Raw genomic sequence first — 21,377 nt, 5'->3', positions numbered from 1 at the left:
TGAATTTCACAAGTCTGTTAAAAAGATGCATGGCTCACAGCAGCATTGGTAATAAGTAAGCTTATTATATTTCCTTAGACATGTATGGACTTTCAGACACTTCAGCCTCCTTTTTGAGGGCCTGGAAATGTAAATATTTTATGATTAAATTAAGAGTCTTGTAGAGGAGTTTATTTCATCTTCCATATCACTCCCCGGAAAGAAAAAACTTTTTGTGCTCAATGTCTGTTTGCCTCTTCACTTTTGTGAATTGGATTCATCAACAGGTTTGACAACAATCTGCCTGAAAATGAGATGCTATCATGATAAATATGAAAAAGGTATTAAAAAGTGAACACAGCCTCCCCCCACCCCAACCTAAAATCAAATATACAACACCCAGAACTTTAGAGGAGTCTGTCAAACTGAGTCATTAGAGAAATCAAGATTAGAGCTCAAAAATAAGAACTGTCATTTCATAAATTTGAGTGGTTTAGAGGTGTGTACTGAAAAAACAAATTTTTTTTTCAGGTTTTCAGTACAAAATACAGTTATTAGATATCTGAGTAGAAGTGTACGGAGGGTGAGGAAATGATGGTTGTTACTGTGTAATACACAGTTTCAATAAAAAGGGCTTTTAAAAACTGGAGTATATTCAAAGAGCTTTAAAAGATCTGGAAGCCCCATCTCCCTGGGGGAGAGTTGTAAAGGACTTCAATCTTGATCTTATCCAGGAGGAGTTTTGGAAGTGACTTGATTATAAAGTGGTATGTGAAAAGATTTTTCTGAGATTGGCCTTTTGCTGGACTAATATGTTTTCCAATGATGATAATTTGCTGGAAGCTGAGGTTTAAAAAGAAATTAAAAAAAAATAAGTGGAAGTAGAGTGTAAATGTAATCTAAATCTGGTGTTCAGTGAAGCTGGATTAAGGCACCTAAGTGTAGTAGCTGAATATGAACAGTATTTCTGAGTAATTCCCTATAATTAACAGAAACAAACAGCTGTGTAAAATAGGTGCTTATACTTAGTTGAAAACATCTCCAGGCTCCCTTGATGATATTGACTGATCTTTGTTATCTGTTATGGAAGTGTGGACATGTTAATCTGCAAGTTGAATCCTGGCCAGTAGGTTTCAGTGTTTTCTAATAGGTCATTAGAGCATAAAATTTTAGAAAATTTACTATGTTTTGTGTAAGCCATGACATGTTATGTGGCAAGTGTGATGATATCACAAAAATATAATATTTTCTAACCTGTGGATTTGATAATTTGATTTATTAGAAAGCATGATATATGGGACAATGTTGCTGACACCTAGTCCCATCATAATGCATAGATCTGCCTAAGTATCCATACAATGAGTATACATACATTGCCAGTATACATACAATGAGGTCTGTTTTGCTTTTGTTTGGGCAGATCTGGATGTGTGGTGGCAGACTTCTGATCATCCCCTGCTCCAGGGTGGGACACATTTTCCGTAAAAGGCGTCCCTATGGCTCACCCGGGGGACAGGACACTATGGCTCATAACTCACTGAGGCTGGCACATGTGTGGATGGATGAATATAAGGTAAGAGACATTTCTAGGTCATGAAATAAGTTAACTGGCTTATTTGTCAAAGGACTGTATCACATTGGGGTCTGTTAGCAGCTCTAATGGGGTCTTTCTTCTATAGTCTTATTTTGTAGTGTGATTTAATTTTGGCATGAATTCCTAAATTTTGTAAGATTGTCATTTGGCTTTTGAGTGCTCAAGTCTCGTCGCTCTTACACTGCCTGCAGGAGATTCAGTTTTATGCCTTTTTAATGAAGGAAAAGATGATGAGTGAGTTCTTGTAAGCTCTGTACTGTTTTGTGTCCAAATCGGTATTATATGGCAGCTATATACTGCTATATGCCTTAAGGTAATTTCCATGTTAGTGAAACAGCAATTTTGTTGGTTGCTTGCTTGTTTTCTGGTTTAATTAGCTGTCTGATTCTTAGTCTGTTTTGCCGTAGAAGATCAGTCAGGATTGACTTCTGTATTCAAGAGCAAGTGAATTCCTTCCTTGTCTTCAGATCTTGGTACTGATGCTTTTGAATGTACATCAGGTTTTGGTTAAGCCCTCATCTCTGTGATACTTGAGGACATTGTGTCTTGTGAGACCACAGGATTTGCTTTGTGGCCAACTCCTGTGCTCCCTACAATTTCTATACAAGACCTATTTTGTTAACTTCATATTCTTTAGAGGTTTATGTTTCAAACCCCATCCTTTATCTTGATGTGCAGTCAGTTTGAGGAACCTATTAGGGGTCATTAACTTCTATCTTCATTCTCCATCTCCATAATGCATTGGTGGACTTGATCTATCACTTTCTCTTTTATTGGTGTCTGGACACAGTTGTTCTGTGATTAATGGTGGCTTTCTCTTAAGCTTGGAATTGATTCTTTGTTATAATTTCCAGCTGATACTGCTTTGTCCAACAAGGACTTAAACTGCTGATTCTAGCAGTGTCTTATCACAGATTTATTTCCTGAATGTTTCCAGCTGTTTCTAATCTAATTCTCTGATAGTTGCTGGAGTATAGTTATGACAGATTTACATATGGAAGGCAAGCCTGAAAATATTTTTGTTTTTATAAGTGTAATGCAATATAATTTACTGAAGTGATTGTGTGATGAATGGTACAAAGATAAGACGTAAATGACCTGTTTTGCAGCTAAGAGCAAATACCAATATTTAATAAAGTTGCATAATGGAAGGGAAACAGCTAATTTTTCATAACTGTCAAAAGCAAAATGTAAAAGTAGGTTCATGTATACAATGGAAATAATGTGGAAAAGGTAGGATACTAAAATTTGAACTTAAACCAGGAAAAAATGCAATTGGAATAGCAGAGCTACTTTTTTGGAGCAGATGAATTTCTGATAGCGATGTCCAGTCTATCTCCAAACTTCCTCAGAGTTGTCCAGCAGTCTAATATACTCAGTGCTTCTCCTTCCTCTGCTATTAAAATAGGAGTGATACATCCAGTGCATGCAAATGCTCAAAGATCCTGATAAGGACAGATGTGTAATTTGTCTTGATGACGCTGTCTGTCATCTGAATATCAGAGATGGCAGTAGATAATTGAAAACTGTCAGAGCCACATTATGGTAAGCAAATTCCAGATGTCTACTAGAGATTAATCCAACAAAAAACTATAGCTCAGTGCCCTGAAAACTGATTTCTAAAAAATATCTAGTAAATGAGTTAATGTGCAAATACAATGCCTTTTCTGTGAGATCTGTACATCTAGCTGGAAATAAAGACTCTACAAGGCGATTTTTCTTCTAATTTTGATAATATAATAGTATTCGTGCCACGTTGTACATTCATTAATTCCTGTTTGTCCCTGTTTGTTAGAGTTGAACATCTTATAAAATTGAGCTGGAATATTAATCTGTCCCTGCTAATCAGGTATAATTCCAAGTACAATCATAAATTAGAACATGAAAAAATACCATTGTGGGAGCCTTTCTGGAGGTGATGCAGATGAACAGGAAAAACTGAACTTCACAAGATAGTTCTCTTTATAGGTCTGTTCAGATATTGAGTTTTTTTTGCCCTGGTAACTTGTAAAGTTGGAAGGTTGGAAACTGGAGGACAAAATACACTTGAACCTCACAACAATGAAAATAATCAATTGGGCAATCAAACTAATTTAAAGAAATCTTTGCCAGATGAGGATGATGATGCACACATTTGTTTCTGACATAATGACTTTAGGATCCCTTATTGCCAACAGAGTATGAGGCTAATTTGTTTCCTCCTCAAGTTGGCATCTAAAAAAGGTCAGCAGATTGATGCCCAAGAAGTGCCTTCATCAAAAGAAGCAGTCTAGCTTTAGCTCAGACATAGACAAGATAAATCTCACCTCCTGTGGCAACCTAAATACTGGAATTTCCTAATGCTTTCAAACTTAATGGTTTAAGGCATTAGCAAATTAAATTAAATGGGGAGTTCTGCAAACAGGAAAGAGTTGGAAATCAGTAATCTGAAATTCTTTTCTTCTTGTCCCCAACCTGTTTCTCTTAAATACAGGAGCAGTATTTTGCTTTGAGACCCGAGCTAAGGATGAGGAACTATGGAAATATTACTGACCGTGTAGAACTGAGAAAAAGATTGAACTGCAAGTCATTTAAGTGGTATTTAGATAATATCTATCCTGAGATGCAAATATCTGGGCCCAACGCCAAAGCTCCACAGCCAGTCTTCATTAATAGAGCACAGAAGCGACCAAAAATAATCCAGCGTGGAAGGGTAAGATAAACTTAAAAATACGTAATTCTGTTTTTTAAATTATTTTGTGATTCTGAAAGATTTGCTCAAATACAAGAACAATAATCTGTTTCCACACAGTATAGAGTTTTAGTTTTGCAATGAGCTGTCTTTAAAATAACAGAATCTGTGTGTTTAGACAAAGGCAAATCAGTTTCACTCTGATCTATATTTCAGTTCATCATCACACTAGATACTATTCAATGAGGCTTCTTGCTTCAAAGCTCTGAGTTATGCAGTTTTGATGTCTTTAGAATGGGCTTTCATGGCTGTTGGTTCTGAAGATGGATTCGGGTAGAGAGAAATTTGGCCTCAAATATTCATGCTCTGTTGGTTTATGATAAGAGTACAATGTAATTTATCCAGTAAAAGGCATGAGTTTGGAAACTAATTTTCTGCAAAGATGAACATTTCCATTTGAGACTGATGATGGCTTTTCTAGTCTTGACTGTTAGATAATGAACAAAAAATGAGTTTTGATCCTTTTTTCTTTAAAGTAGAAGTGAGGAGATAAATTTTTACCTGTATTCATGAAGGAAATCATGACTAAATTCATGCCTTAGTTCTGACACCCATGTTTACGGGTTTGTATGCAGGCAAAGCCAGCATACGGTTGTATCTGTTCTCTCCAGCACCAAATTCATCTGATGTGTCCTTTTTATGCTTCCCAAAAATAATGGATAACTTCAAAGCCAAGACAACTTTTTCAAGGTCTTCTCTGTGAGAGAGAAGACCTTTGAATAGACTATTTCATGTGCACATAGATGATGTGTGGCAGATTCCCTTCTAGCTCAGTATTTGGGAGCATTAAATAGTAATGTGACCTTCTCCACAAGGTAACACAGACTACAGTAGCTGTTGAGAGTTGCTGGTCCTGCAGATACATTCAGGCTGGAGGACCTGAGTTCATGCAGAACCTATTGATATCGTTAGATTTTATTTTTTGCTTGGAAGCAGTTATCTGGCAATCCATGTTTTTGCAGTGTTTTTATAATAGTATCCTAGACAAGCTGTAAAGTTAGTTATTAGGTAAAACACGTGTGGTTTCCCTGAATAAAACTGATACAATGAGCTGATTACCCTAGTTGTTAAATTCCTCTGGTGAGACACACACATGGACACCCCCCTGTTAAATTTAATAGCTTTCTGCTTTCATTCATACAGAAGTCTAACCAAGGAATTGCTGATGTGGGGGAGGCTACTCGAGGGATCTGAATCCCTCAACAACACTTAAGGGGAAATTTTTCTAGCAATAATTTCCCATGGTCTAATTTGTGCACCCTTTAAGAAGAGGGAGACCAGACACAGAAAAGTGCAGTTACTTAGCTTTGTTCTCCAGGGTTCAGGAATTATACCCAGCATTGTGTGAGAGAATCAGCTTTGGCTCTGATGATTGTATAAACTATTTCCAGATGCCTACAAGGAACAGAATGATCAGCCAATGTCACCAATGCATGCCAGACTCTTTAGGATTCAGGATGAATCACTCCAAATCCCAGTTTATTCTCAAAAGCTAATTGGGCCAGAGATAAGTGCTGGTTTGACAGCTGGGAAGAACTGTAATGATCACAAATTGTGACAGTTCTTAACAGTGTTATCAAATGCTGATCACCACGGCCAATAAAAACAAGGACAAAAATCATATAAAACTCATGTAGCTGTATGGTTTGAAAGCCTTCTGCTGAGTGAAGAATGATGAAAATTAGATCTCTCCTAGAAGTCTCTGGGGTGTGAGGAAATGTTACTTAGAAGGTTTTGTGTAATTTGTTTCAGATGTGTGTAGGGAACAGGAGAAACATGGTGCACTTGAGGAGACTGTTGATGTGCCTTGGGACAGCTATTGCCAGAAATGGTGTTTAGTGAAAAATATTATTTGGTATTTGTACTCTAATGTTTCTGTCATGTGATGGAGCAATTCTTTCTTATTACTGGAAGTGTCTTTTGGTTTCTAAAAATCTGTAGAATTGATACAAATACCGAGACAGCTATGTGCGTCTTCATAATAAAATGCAGCTAGCTAATTAATCATCCTGGCCTTGAGTTCAGGACAGCAAATGCTTCTTTCCTCTACATTCAGCTCCAGATTGGAAATAATTATTTTTAATGTGCATGCCAGATCTGGGGCCCTGCTGTCTCCCACACATGCACACACCCAGTGCCTGTAAAATGTACTCCCATTCACACGGTAGAGAGCGGGGCTCTTTGCTGTGGTGAAGGAAATGGTATAGCTATGGCCATTGCTAGAATAATTGCCTTTCTCATTTGTACCCTTGGCTGTGTGCAGTGCAGTTCTTGATGTGCAGGCAGTGATTGCTGCTTGAATAGCCTGATCCCCACCACATCAGGGGAAGAAAAATAATCAGGCTGACAAGAAGTCTTCTGCTGGCTACCAGTTAGTTCAGGGCATGCATATAATTTAAAGCTGAACTAGAGGTGTTTTGTCTCGCTAAGTAACTCTGTGGGATTGCATCAAGATCTGAATGATTCTTGACTGTTGGAATAGGACAACCTAATCTTCCAACTCTGCAGATGGGTGACTTCTAGGGTGGGCATCATTCCCCAAACCAGGACAGAGATTGCTAACTTGCTGAGAACCTCCTTGTTTGCTTTGATGGTAGATGCTTCCAGTTTTGATGGTTCCAGCTCCTGACCTGAATCAAGTACTCTGATATAACATTACTCCAAATGAAACTATGTAGTGCACTTGAACTGGAATGAGCATTTGGGTGTTTGTAAAATATTCTCTTCTTCCCTGATCTGTCATTAAAATAACATAGCTGATAACTATGGCTTTTCAGTTACCAAAATGCTTTTGAAAGTCAACTTGCAAACAACATAGATCTCTGAAGATGTTTGTATTTAGGTAATTCCTTCTCCTTTTTCAAAGATGTGGTCCTGCTTCATGAAGAGAGGCTGTAGGATGGGACTTACATTTAAGCTAAACTCTAGTAAAACGTAGTTTATAGTCAGTGTTCCTGAGCTAGCAAGTATCTGGGACCTGAGACTTTCATGGGGAGTGAATTGGGGAAAGAAAATTGAGAGTATGGCCAGTGTGTGCTGAGCCAGGTTGTGTACACTGCACTTGTACTATAAAGAGGGAAATTTTTATGTAATTAGCAAAATGTTACTATTTAATACTGTTTTTTCTCCAAACTCTGAAAAACAAAATGGTATTTTAAAAGGGAAAAAAGGTTGGGGGTTTTATTAATTGCAAGGAGGTGGGTTTTTTGTGAGCATGCTGAGTTCTAGGGCTTCCAAAGCATTACCAATGTTCCCTTTGGTATGTGATGTTTGTTGCTTACTCTCCATTAAACTGTTTTCCTTTTATAGTTGTATCACCTTCAAACCAACAAATGCCTCGTTGCCCAGGGTCACCCAAGTCAGAAAGGAGGCCTGGTCGTGGTTCGAGAATGTGACTACAACGATCAAAACCAGGTATGATATTCCTAATTATATTGAATAGTGATTCACATCTTACAAATGGCTAATATGTTTTCCTGCTGGCAAAATGCCCAAGTATAATATCTCATCAGCAGGCTGATTTCAGAGTATTGTTCAAACTTCAAGTCTGGCTGAGGAGACTGTGGAGCTTACTGCTCTGTACCCACTAATGCTGAGTGTTGTATATGATAATCTATCCTTTTGGAACGAATCTCTGTGCCTGAAGACTATCCTTAAGTGGCTCCTGATATGTTCATAATCCACTGATGGACACTTCAGAATTTGTAGAAGCTCTTTCAGTCAGTTGCTGTTTTGCCGATTATTAGGCCTAGCATAAAGGACACAGCCAGCATAAAGATGAACCAATAACCAAACTGTATTTGATACAAAAGGGTCAGTAAATGGGTGAGTGCTGGGGGTACAAACAAGTCAGATTATACATAATTGACATCAATCCCACTGACCCCAACCATGACACCGCACAACCAACAGTGGGTGGAATAAATGGTGAAATGCAGTCTCTCATAGAAGGGGTGGGAGACAACTGAGTCAACAAACCAAATACATAAGACCAAGGAAGCCACATAATGAATCCCTACAGAGCCCACATTTACAAAGGCCAGACCTGACTGGAGCCCAGTCCCAGGGAGGCAGGAGCTCCTTCCACAACAGGGAACTCTACATCCACCTCACAGACACTGCCGCTGCCTGCAAGGGGTCCCAGCTTTTATCCCTCAGTGGGACACCTGACCTTTGCTTACTTAATGCAGACACCTGGGGCTCATTTACCCAATGGCTCTGTCTGCCAGGCCGGCCCCACCCTGGAGGGAAGCCTAAAGGCAAATTCACACACACCACACACCCCCACACCCCCCTCCCGTTTGTGAAGGGCTGTGGGAATCACCCATATGTCAGTCTTAATTTGGGGCTTGGGGTTGAAACCCCAGCATTTCAGTTGCTCATAGTGGGATATAAGGCAGTCTTTTCCTGGCCTGCTGTTCTTTGTGTACTGTACGACTAGGCCTCTGCTGCTGGAGTGGCTGTAGTTTGGGGTGAATGAACAATCTGTTCTTATTTTTAAACATATTCTAAGCAATTTAGAAAATACTTTAGCTTCAGGGGAATTGCTGATCTGGGGATTAATTGGGGATGGATGTGAAAATCTAATGAGAGTTTTTATATTACTACATGAAGCCTTTGCTATTCCACTTCTGTTCTTTCAGGCAACAGAAATTCAGGACTTGGATAAACAATCTCAAAGGTAGAGAGATCTTCATCTAATACCACAAAGACTTTCACCTAGCTAAGAACTACATTGAGAGCATTATGATTTAGGAGCCCATGAGACCCAAGTCTAAAAGCTAGATCACATCTAAAGAGAAAAGTAATAAAAGGCACAAAATAAATGAAGCATGGAATGTAACGCAGCATAGCTTTACCAAAGGGGAGTTGTGCTAGACTAACTTGATACTTTACGAAATGGCCAGTAGTTTTCAGGGTATGGAGACTGCAGCAGTAGAAGCAGGATGATTTGTGGTAGTCTCAAATAAAAAGTTGTGTGCTTTGTCAACTGCTGGGACTTTCTGCCTCCTACCTGTGGCCTCACCAGTTGAATGTGATGGAGGAAGACAGTGTGAAGCGTGTTAGCCAGTGTCTGGATAAAGTATGGTTGCCTCTAGACACATGGCCTCCAGTTGTCACTTAGGACCAAGCAATACATCCCTGCACTTTGCCTCTGGAGTACTGAGTAATCATCGCTATGGCCAAATGGGGGGGTCCCTCTCTTAAAGGGGGATGAATTTAAGCTGGAATGGGAGTGAAGGTTTTCCTATGTGATCTCTTCCATTAGCTGTAAGAAATTCATCAAGTCTTGTAAATGTAAAGACTGTAAAGACAGCAATGACTCAGTGGATTATGCCCACAGTAAGAACAGATGGGTCCTCACAGTTACTGTTTCCCTTCTCCTTCCTGCAATATTTCTAATAGTGAACTGCCACGTGGCTTCTTGTTTTTCTTTAGCAAAACCTTTTTCTGTTTTATTCATTCATTTATTTATTTTCTTAGTGGAGACAGAAACTTCAGGAAGCCTTTTGGTTTTGAGAAAGACAAATTGATGCTCAGATCATTGATCTTTGGCTTCTTTTCTCTTAATCTAGTTTACTGGAAGTAAATGAAGCAATTAGTTCTCAAAAAACCCCTGGCTGTGCTATCTTCTTTCACAGTGATATTGTTCTCCAACGAAGTATGATAACCAACACTTGGTTTTCTGCCATTAGACTTATTTTGCTCTCCTAATAAATCCCAAGAGTGCGTTCAGCCAGCTTGCTTTCATATACTCTTGAACAATCTTGTTGTAGATATGTGGGAACAATGTAGAGAGAAATGCCACTTACTTAACAGCTTCTGCTTACAAAAATAGAAAGAAATTTCTTGAGTATTGGAAGCTTTTTGCTGTAATTTCTGGTAACATTCAACCCATTAGAATTTTCACCTGATTTTTGCTCAAGAACCGTCTGGTTTATGCCTTTAGCCGAATAGGAAAGCCTGTGTTGTGTCTAATGGAAGGCAGGTACCCAGGTATCCTGTCCCCTGGATGCCCACTGACAGCAAGTTAAGTGTGTGTTGCTTAATGCAGACAATTATTCTGGAAGATAACATTTACACTTTGTGAGCAGTATTTTTGTGACTTTTAGTGTTTTTCTGAGCCAAAGATGCTGTGTTTGTAGCTTTTTTGCTTTTTTTGTGAGTATCTAATTGTATTTTGACCTCATGTAATCTTTCGGTGTCCTGTGACAGTGAGTACCACAGCCTTGTGCTTTCTGTGGAAATAATTTGATGCCACTTAACTTGTTCCTGAGGAACTGGAAGAAGTTATTGCTGTTTCCTTCTTGACAGGCTGCTTTTGTTCAGTGAATAGATAACATCCTCCCTCAAAAGATACATGCTACTGCTCAGTAAGTTGAAGGAGTAAGGTGCAATCTCCACCTGGGAAGACACGCAAAGGGCTGAAAACAAAACTGAGCTGCCTTAAGACTCATTGGTTGCAGTTCTTTTGGTTGAAAAATGATCTTCTGTTTAATCTCTTGGCTGGAAAATGGTCTTCTGTGTAATATAGACAATTCACACATGTGAGAGCTGACCTTTAGAAGTGGGTGTGTGAGGAAATCAAGACTCCCTGAAGTCGTGAGATTTGCCTTACAAGCAAGTCTGTTTTGCCTTTAGTTTATGCTTACTTTGTTTTCTGTAGCCTTCATGGCTGTTGAAAAATTTCAAACTCTCACTTAACTCCTTGATTTAAAAGAAATAAGAGATGTTGTGAAACTAGCAATTGTATCACCATTATGGGTAATACTTTTCATTCACTTTGACTTAGATGGTCATCATTAAAGCTAAAAATTATTCAAGCACATCCAAGTATCCTGTTTTCTAGGACTTGACATGACAGTTCATCTTTTTGCTATATATAGAAAAAGCAATAAGGGAAGTAGTTCTCACAAAGGTGATGCATCCAAAAAACATTCCAGAATTTGTCTTTCTCTAAGCTATAATGAAAACTACAACATTTCAATAACAAAAATACAAAGTTTGGGATAATTCTGGGGGTTGAACACAACATTAGGAATAAATGATAAAACTGTTGGAAATATAAAAAATAGGAGAGGTGACAGAATGTAGTAGAAAGAGGGTCAGTGTGAAGAGGTCTGAAGTAACAGAAGAAGCAAAAGAACTGAATGTGAATTTTGCAAACAGAAGACCAACATGTAATGACAAATTTTGTAGTTGAAGAGTGGTTTGTGTGTAGGAACTCCCAAGATTACTGAAGTAAATACCCTCTTGAAATTCAGTAGTGCATGTGACCTCTTTCTGGAAACAAAACTGAGAATGCCCAAGGTAGTGCCACAAGAACTTGGGTGCTGAAGGAGGATAGAAGATATTTAAGCACTTTGAAAGATCATCATGAAAGGCTAGAGGTGTCTGGAAAATGCAAGTAAATAACTAAGTGGTGTGGCAAAAACATCATGCCAAGGTTAATTGGGTGGTGATTAGGAGACAAGGGTGCTGAAGCAGGCTTTGGGCTGGAGTAGAAGTAGTTACTGAGAAGCTTGGAAGAGAAGCATCAAAGAACGCTGAAAAGGAAGGTTTTGGAATGAAGCATAAAGACCAGCAACAAGACTAACTGCTGGGAGTGTTTGTGATCTAACAGCTGAAAGAAGATCGTGTTTGTCATGTGTTTAATGTGTGCTTGCCTTCTTCCTGACCTAAATGCTTAAAGCCAAGTTCGTTTTCAAAAAAAATCTCCTCTTAAAGAAAGTCCGCTGGATTTTTTTTTCCTACTGTTTATTTTTAAATACACTAGGTTGACTTCTGAGCTTTACTTTCCTCTGTTGTTATAACCTGTCATCTGTGTGTTTGCTTCATTTCAGTAACTTAACCTTTCTCTTAGCAATATATTAAGCTTTCAAAAGCTGGGCATGGTGCTAAGGTGTCTAAGCACATGTATCAGTGCTCTGGGACTTTAAAAAAAACTCAAAAAAACCCAACCAAACTGATTTGAGCAAAGAACTTCAGAAAAGCTCAGTTAATGCTCTTGTAGCACTTTATAAATGTAAGCATGCATACTTTACAAACTGTTCAAGAGTCAGAATCTAGAAGGATGTGCTCACATGCGTGGTTCTTCTGTAAAATCTTTTTCCCTGAACCTCCGGGTCATGGCTGTTAGTTTGATTTTTCTGATACAACACATGTCTGGAGTGATTGTGAAGATGTGCAGGTTAAGTCTACTTGCTGCTTTTCCATAAACTATTGGAGGAACACAGTTCGGTCCCTCTAACAAATTGTCATGAAACATCAGCGACACACTGAACTGTGAAACAGAAAGCATGTATCTGCTTTGGAATGACCTTCAGGAGAACATTGGATTTCTGGTATAGCAATAGCTTAAAATAATGTTTATAAATGACCAAACTTTGCTGTCATTTGGTGCTGTGATGTCATTGTTGTCTGTAATAACAGGAGCAAATAGCTGTGATGATGTGAATTGCTAGGCACATCTCTTCCTCAGTGCTGAGGCAGCTTTGTTGTGCTCTTAGGCTGAATTTTTGTCTTTTAAAAACGGTCTGACTGAATATTACAGTAGTGCCAATCTAAGCAACAGATTGTAATTGATGAAAGTACTGGAATGCTGCTCCTGTCGGCATGGTTCACGGCAGGGATTTTCTTTCACACAAAGGACTGTTTCTGTAGTAGTTACTGTATTGTATTTACTGACATTTTTCAGTGCATTCTTCTGGTGCTAATGCAATTTGCAGACTAAATAAGAGTGTATATTCACAAAGCTTTGCCAGTTGGCCAGCCATGCCTTTTGCTACACATCACTGCACTTTGAAAGCCAAAGGGTAGGCTGACGCTTCCTGGTTTATTTCATATAATTTTGAAATATTTATTCCCTAGGAACAGTGAGCTTCCATTTTCTATCTATTACAGATTCTTTTGATTTACTGTTTTTCCCTAGGTCAGGTGATAGGTTTTGTTTTAACACAATTCTCTGTATTGACACTGGACTCAATCTTCTGTAGTTGACTCCATGTTTCAAAAGGAATGAGTATGGGCCATCCTTCTAGATGATGAGGCACCATCTGAACCCTTTCTTCACTTGAATTTCCTCTAAAGTAGTTTAGCTAGCTGTTACCTATATACTCAATCTCACTGTAGGAATAATTTTATCTTTCACACACAAAAAAATGTTGAGTAACACAGCTCTGTATCTCTTTATTATGGTAAAGAATAATCTTAGGGGGATCACTAGGATATAGGGGTTTATGGAGGGAGTGAAGAGCATGCCTCTCTTACCAACAATGGCAACTTGAAACCAGTAAGGAAATCCAAATATTAGTAAAATGAGAAAGCAAAAAATCCCCCATATCCAGTCATCAGCGGTGTCACACTGCTGTCCTTGGAAGGAATTAAACTGTAATCATTACTGAAACTGTTCATTAAGCTGTGTATGAGAACCCTGTTTCTACCTACCTGTCTGTATGTAAATGAGATTAATGGAGTTTTTTTAGCAATCAATCTAGAAGACTGGGTGATTTGTTTGTGTTATATGGAGATGAAATAAAATCCTGAAGGTATTAGAAGCCCAAGGAATCCTCAGTCTTAAATCTGCAAATAGTCAGAACTACCTTTTGAGGGGACTAAATTCAAATTCAGTTCTTCCTAAGCTGCACCTGTGTAAAAATAAAGAAGGTTTATATTAACAGAGTTTGTACTTTGGACCTCCTCCCATTTATTTTGTTCACAAGACCTACTCCAGCACATGCTATGCATTTATCTGCAGGTGACCAGAGGATATGCATGGCAGCTTTGCTCTGTCAGTGGGAACGCTTACCCCAGATCTGCGGGTCCCATTTCACACCATCTACTGTTGGTCTGGGTGACTAAGGACGAGTAGAATCTCTGTAGCCAAAGGTGAAGGCATTGACTCTGATGGGTGGGAGACTTGGGCAGGCATCTGAGCGCTACCAAACCTGAAATGCTTTGCTTGAGGGAATATCTCTAGGTGCTCTGGGGACATCTAGAATCTCAGGAGGGTCAGTCTTCTGCGCCACTGCACTCCAAGGCTGAAGGGGTCCTTGCACTTTCCTCTTCTGTTGCCTGTGTTGAGAGCTAGGGAAAAAAGAGCTGCTAGAAAGAGGCCAGTCTGACAGCATTCACCAAATTAAATAATTTATTTAACCCCAAACTTGATTAGTTTAATTATGGGGAGAGGGTTTTTTTGTAACATTTGCCATTTGGGGTTTATTTGAAAACAGAAAGAATTCATCATATTCTAATTGCATCCTGGTGTTTTTCTTTGACTCTAGTGAAAATGGTCAGTGATTTTCCTTAGACCTGTGGAGGAGATCAGACATTAGCATGTGTCTCTGGGGAACAGCAATTGAAGGGGCTGCTTTCCTTTGTGGTGGCAGCTGGGCACAGTTCTGTTTTTAGAAACCAAAATCTGACAGTCATACTCTCCCAGGTGTTAGGAAGTAGAAATGAAACTATCCTGCACCTTGTCTGCTACCTTTTTTTTTTTTTCTAAAATAAATTTTAAAAACTGCATTTTTTGGTAGAAAATATGTAGGAGGATAAAACAGGACATCACTCAGAACTGAGGTGTAAATCCTAGGCAGGCACCTTATTGATTCTACGCATTTGATACTGTGCTGGCTGTCAGGAGATGTTTCCTTCCTATACTGGGCTGTTGCTCATGACAGCTTGTAACAAGAGCTAAATATCATCCTTCAGTCTTAAGCAGAAAAGTAGTTAATAAATTTTGGAGTATGCAAAAGCTTGTAGTTATGTAACAAAAAGTCCCCATGGCGTGGCTTTGCTTTCCTTGTGCTTGAATCTGTTAATAATCTGCAAGTTCATACTGATACTCTAATCTGAATTTGGAACCATAATGTGTCCCAGATTTGGGCCTTTTTTCCTCTTTTCTTTGTTTTCTACACCAAACACATAATTAGTTTGAAAGTAATTTTGGCCATCTTGTGTAAGCCTTTCTTGAGAATATCACACTGGATTTAATCACTGCTTTGTGTTCTTTGCCAATTACTCAGCTTTTGATTAAAGGTCTGCTCCTTGTGTCTCTTGCAGTCTTCTCTCTCAGTTCTTACCAGTTTCATCAGTTGTTTGAATTTAGCTCCATCATTATTTTAATAATAGTACTCTTCTGGCAAGTCCTGCTCTTTCTCCATTCTCTTGTCTTTAATCTTACCATGCTTCCTTTCTCATGACAGGGTTTAAACAGAAGTAGTATGTTAGAAGGCACAGAATGCCTGAGGTTAGGGCAGATTTTAATGTAATATTAGCACTTCCTCTAAGGTGGCCGTTGCTGTATTGTAATAGTCACTGTGGTAAGGAATGAACTGTACGCTTTTCAATCGTGCTGTCCAACTGAGGCAGTGTCCTGAATCATACACAGCTCCCTCCAGAAGGCTGTTTTTGGTTTCATCAGACAAAAGAATAAAATAAAAATCAGAATTTATTTGCCTGACGACTTCTGCCTGGAATTTGATATTTTATACTTGGTGTCTGAAACTCATGCAGACTTAGTGGAAAAAGAAGAAATAATCACACAGTGGGCATGGTTACTGCAGCACTGAGCTGTGTGAAATCCAAATGGGGCTGGAAGAGGAGTGCAGCAGCAGAACTTGGTATGCCTGTAGGTATAGGTACTTCTGGTACAGTTATGAGGGGCTCAGTTCCCTCTCCTTCACAGGTTCAGAAATCAGGGGGGAGTGAATACTAACAAGTGAGGTGGATGAGGAGGGATGCTCCATGTACACACCAGCCTGGGATTGGATCTGGGATTGTAGCAGAGCAAGAGCCCTGACTGGCTGTTGCCTGCTCAACATTCAGAAAGGTTGGGAGATACTGTCCAGGGGCCGTGTGAGTGCAGGGGCCCCGCTGGGCCTTCAGAACAGCAGTAATTTGGTGTTTAAGCCACACGGTCTGTCTCTTCACTGCGCTGTGGTGTTACAGTTTTCATATACTTTTTTCTCCTTTTCCCTGCCCCTGTGTAACCTCTGGGTATTTTGATGTGCACACACCAAAATTCCTTCATTTCTTTACTTTCTGGCATAGGGATCAGTTTCCTGTTGGTTATGAGAACTCCAGGTCCTCTACCTTACTGATCTTGGCCCAGGTTTTTGCAGACCTGAAGGCCCTGAGGCGGGGAGGGAAGACCAGCAGCTTCTGCCATTTGGTCAGGCTGATGGTCCAGCTTTCTTGGACCTTCAGCTGTGCCAGACATGCCTTGCTCCAAAGCAGCCCAGGGAGAGCCAGCAGGGTATGGGCATGAACTGCAGCAACTGAAGGTACCTGACACTTATTTTTATGCCAACAATAAAAATACCTGCTTCTGCTAAAGTAGCACATAGGACAATCTGACAGCTTGAGTGTATCCTTGCCTCCTTTAGAGGTGATAATGGTTTTCAGTGTGATCATAGAGAAGCTCCTCTAATGTCATGTAAATTCATGAATCCAAATGCAGTTGAAGCCACCAATGTGAACCAGTGCATTCTTGCTTTATACAGGTGGGCCCCAGAGAGGGGCTGAATTCAGTTCCCACTGCGGTGTGAGCTGCTGGGATATTGTGCAGATTCTTGACGTCCAGATCAAGATATTTTGGGTGTTAAAAGGGGAGGGGTGGTCTCCCTCTAAGCACAGCACAGTTAGCAAAAGCAGTTTGGCTGGGGAACAGAGAAGGCCATAAACTTGTCACTTGTGGAGCAAGTAGTTTCAGCATAAGAATGGTAAAGCAGCAGGTTTTCTCTCTCCCTGGAGAGCAGTACGGAAAGTTTTGATAGCCCCTGGATGATGCTGATCATCTATTCAAGCAAAGATTCCTGAGCACCAGGCCACCAGCTGCAAGGAGTAGGACCCTGAGACCAGTGTGGAAGTTAATGTAACCTGGCTCCAGAATTTGCACAGCTGAATTTGGTTTCTCATCATTCAGCATCTGTGAATGGATCCCAGGGCACAATGTTAAATAAATTCCTATGTGTTTATGGGCTAATGCAGCAGTTTCAAAGAAGATTGGAGATCCCTTTTGGCCTCGCGTGCCTGGCCTGCCAAGCTCCTTCCCCACAGCTCTTGGGCCTCCTGCTATCATCCAGCATCCTCCTTTGGCTCTCATGCTGGCTCCCTATGTGGAGCTGAGGCAATCAACCAGCCTCTCCTTCATGACTAAAGGATCATCTTTGGATATGGAAATTTACTGCCTGGCTTAATGACTTTGCTTAGAGAGTGGCTGCTCACCTGCTTGGAGATCCACCACTTGCCTGTCATGTTATCTTGTCTAGCTGCCTGGACAGGAGGAACATACTAGAGCTGCTTAATTTTAAAAATACTAGTTATAGGGTAGAATCACCATGGGTCCTTCTAGTGCCTCAGCGTGAGGTAGTGCTGTGTTGTGTTAGGAAGGCAGTAGAGCACTGCAGCTGCGTTTCAGTTGCTGGAAAAAAGGCAGCAAAGAGGCAGCGAGCGTGGCAAGCACAGATGCAGATGGTAGAGCACCTCCTCTGTAGCTGAACAAAAGATGCAAGGTGCCTGCCCTGAAACATTGGGATAAATGTCTTTCTATCTTCTCTTTCAGGTCTGGATTTACAATGAAGATCATGAGCTGATTTTAAATAATCTTCTTTGCTTGGATGTTTTGGAAACTCGTTCATCCGATCCACCTCGTCTCATGAAGTGTCACGGGTCTGGCGGCTCACAGCAGTGGACGTTCGGGGTAAGTGGAGTGGCTGGCATATAGCACGTTGTTTGTAATTCATGTCTCAGTAAGTGACAGCAGCACTAACAGGACAGCAGGGTTGAGTTTAATTATGACTAAACCTCAGATGTACCAAGTCAATTGTACTGTACTAGGCCTAGCCTACAGTCTAAGCAGCCTGTACAAAATTTCCCTGGGCTTTGGGGGCTGCATTTCAGTCTGAGTAAAACTTTTGCTGTGCTCTGGGACATGTGGGCCTTTTGCAACATGGGAAGGTTTCTGCAGCTCTATTTAGCCTATTTTTCTGCTTTTCACAGCCACCCACAGCACTGTGGCTCATAGGGATGTGCTAGAGAGAACAAAATCCACCCTACAGCTCTTTGTTGTGTTATGTTTGCAGGGCTGGGAGACGGAGCAGTGGATGTGGTGATTTCTGCTTAGTGTTGAAGAAACACAGGGCAGAGCAGGGGATTGAGGAGATTTTATTCAGTTGCTTCTGCCCTATAATTGCATCTTGTTAGTTTAATCATGCAGAGTCTGGAGTGGCTGATTTCACAAAACTGAGCCAGTGCTGCAGACACATGAAATTTGGCTCCTGGGTATTAACTCAGAGTCTGCTCCCTCACATGCCCTTGGCGTTGTAGAATCTGTAGTACAAATATTGTTGAACAAAGAGGAGGGCACTGCCAGAACTGCCTGCTGTGCTGCCAGGACAGCTCTGCATGAACCATCTTGGGTTCATACCATGCTGCTTGTTGGCAGCACGCGTTCCTAAGTGCAGTCGAATAAGGAAGGCTGCTGCAGTCCAGGATGGTTTGGAGATAGAGGTGGGTATCGTGCAAGCCCAGGGTTGTGTGTGCCTGACACTCGCAGAGACATCTTGCAGCTCTGCCACAGCCCGCACCAGCAGTGCCACAGCCACAGCTGCCAACGGCACTGGGAGTAGCGAGCTGAAAAAATTCACCTCTGGCAAGAGATTATTCAGGGTTCTTCAGTTTGAGTTAGTGGACAAAGATTTTACAAGGCTGAGAGAAAGGCTGTTGAAATTCAGTGCACATTAACTATTAGGTAATACCTGTGGTGGTGGTAGAGAATCTGATCTTCATGTGTGAAACATGGGCTTTGATCTGGCCATTGCCACTGGGCATGCAGGAGGAGGGTCAGTAACAGTGTCATGTGGGTGCTCGGTAGCGATCAACAACAAGAGAGAGTGAATCAAACGTTAGGATTGATTAGGAAGGGGATAGGAACCACAACAGAAAAACATGGCTTGCCTGTACGGTGTGTGCTGGTCACCTCCTCTCAGAAAGGCTCAGTTAGGGCCAGAGGAGGTTCAGAGATGGGTGAGAGGGCAAATGGAAGGTGTGGGGCACCTTTCACCTGAGGAATATGTGAGCAGGCTGAGACTCTAGAGAAGTGAAGACTTGTGGAGCGAGGGGAAACATGTTAGGTGTGCGAGTCACTGGTACAGAGAAAGGCTGACTGCGCACTGTGGGTTACAGTATAAGGTTGGTGTGGGGGCCTGTTCTGGAGGAGTGCTGCGTATTCTCTCCATGTCCTCCTGCTTCACTGGAGTTCTGCTTTTACAGCCGTAAGCAGTGACACAGAGAGCCCAGTGTGGCTGTTCTCACGTGTCTGCTCCCTCCATGCAGGAGAGCAGGCTGTTGCTGCCCACGGGAGCTGGTGGGGCTGTGTGGAGAGCCCTTTGCCAGGCAGAAAGGGGGCCCCGAAGTGCCCAAAGCCGCTGCAACAAGCTGTTAGCGAGGGGAGATGACAGGGTCCTCTGGGGGAAGGAGAATGATCTGTTTCTTTGCACATGTGACTAGGGCCTGGCCTTTCCGCTGCTGTTGGGACACACCATGCACGAGAGGCCTATCACACTGTGTGGCAGCTCCCCGACACGCGGGCGCTGGGGTAGCGGCATTGATGCAGAGCAGGGGCCTGGCTGTGCTGCATTGTAGCCTTGTGGGCTCCCTCTTTGCTGGGTGCTGGGGAATGGTTTTGATTAGACAAAATCTAAACTGGGTCCCTGTAAGGATGTGAGAACTTTCGTTTCAGGGTCTGAATGTGGTTAGGGGGTGTGTTGCACTCTGGCTTTTAAATGGTGCTGCCGTGGGGCTGGTGTGGCAGGGAGGCTGCTGAAAGGCTCCTCTGGCAGGAAGGAGCATCCCCTCCCCTTAAGCATCAGTTTTGGCTTCAGTTTGACAGTGGAATAGCACAGCAGTTTAGTAAATAAATCCCATCGGTCTGTCTCTCTCCTCTAGAAGAACAACCGCCTCTACCAGGTCTCCGTGGGGCAGTGTATGAAGGTGGTAGATCCACTTAGCCACAAAGGGTACGTGACCATGGCCATCTGTGATGGGTCCCTTCCTCAGCAGTGGCATTTCGAGAGCTGAGACAGTGCGGATGCGGCTGAGAAGCGTTAAGCTGAGACCTGCTTCCCCTGCAGCCATGATTTCCAGTCATTCTGGAGGGCTTTGTGAGGAGCCCTCAGCTGCTACACCCGGCCCACCCATGGCAAGAACCCGTTAAAAACACTCTGCGATGAAGAGCTGTGTGCAGAAGGCCCAGGTGGTCACCAGTCCCTGGTCAGATGTAGCAGTAAGAGCAGCAGCCCTACTGCAGAACAGCGTGTAGAAGTGCAATTTATCAGCGGTTCCTTGGATTATCTTGGATTATTGAACAGTTTTTAAGTAAGATAAATCATTAGAGCAATGTAATTTAACTTGTGAAATTTTAGCTTTGTGGATCTTTTAAATGACAGTGACAGAAAGGAGTCCTCTTCAAGTATTTCATGTGCAGTATTTCATCAATTCATGTTTTTAGTATGGATTTACTGGCCAAATTATTTTACTTTTCCGGGAAAATAATTTTATTCCCTTTCTCTTCTGGAAATTGTAATTTGTAATATTTAAATTTAGTTATTTTAATTTACAATTTTAGGACATTTCATGTAGTTTAAATTCTTAGCTGTCATTCGTCACCTCATATTTAAAACAAAGTAACTATTACAAAGTCTATTTTGATGACTCATGACAGTAGCTGCATTTAAAATAAAGCATCATTTTTTTATTAATCTGTATGGCCTTACTCTTTGTAGCTGTTGGACCAGCAAGCACCAGTTTAGAGACTGTTGCAAACTAATGTTCATACAATGTGGGTCTTCCCTTGTTTTCACTCCCATTTCTTCACAGCTGGCTCTTTCTCCCTCTCTCACATCTTGGAAGGCTTGACAGTTACTTCTCTCTCTGTCTTTTGTTGTTTTTTTTTTCTCCACTTCTCTGTTCCCCTTCCCAAGTTCGTTTATTTCACTATTGATTTTTCTTTGACTTCCTGCCTCAGCCCTGGATGCTTCTTTGGTGCGTGGAATCGGATGCAGAAGAGAAAAG

At 41.2% G+C, this 21,377-nt stretch overlaps 1 protein-coding gene across 3 annotated transcripts in view; it reads left to right on the top strand.

The window, feature by feature from the left end:
- The window catches only part of GALNT11 (polypeptide N-acetylgalactosaminyltransferase 11), a 51,460-nt gene extending 31,072 nt beyond the window's left edge, over window positions 1-20,388 (top strand). For all 3 annotated transcript variants that reach the window (XM_026842729.1, XM_026842728.1, XM_026842726.1), the window contains exons 8-12: window positions 1,400-1,552; window positions 4,047-4,265; window positions 7,614-7,718; window positions 17,869-18,006; window positions 20,253-20,388. In XM_026842729.1, the coding sequence (XP_026698530.1) occupies window positions 1,400-1,552; window positions 4,047-4,265; window positions 7,614-7,718; window positions 17,869-18,006; window positions 20,253-20,384 (747 nt within the window). In that variant the 3' untranslated portion in view covers window positions 20,385-20,388. The remainder of the gene's footprint in view (window positions 1-1,399; window positions 1,553-4,046; window positions 4,266-7,613; window positions 7,719-17,868; window positions 18,007-20,252) is intronic.
- The last annotated feature ends 989 nt before the right edge of the window (window positions 20,389-21,377 follow it).

This window comes from Athene cunicularia (assembly GCF_003259725.1).
Source record: "Athene cunicularia isolate RWA chromosome 2 unlocalized genomic scaffold, athCun1 chr2_part1, whole genome shotgun sequence".
Classification (NCBI taxonomy): Eukaryota; Metazoa; Chordata; class Aves; order Strigiformes; family Strigidae; genus Athene; species Athene cunicularia.
Note: the sequence above shows the minus strand (reverse complement) of the source record. Positions and strands in the feature narration are given on the sequence as shown.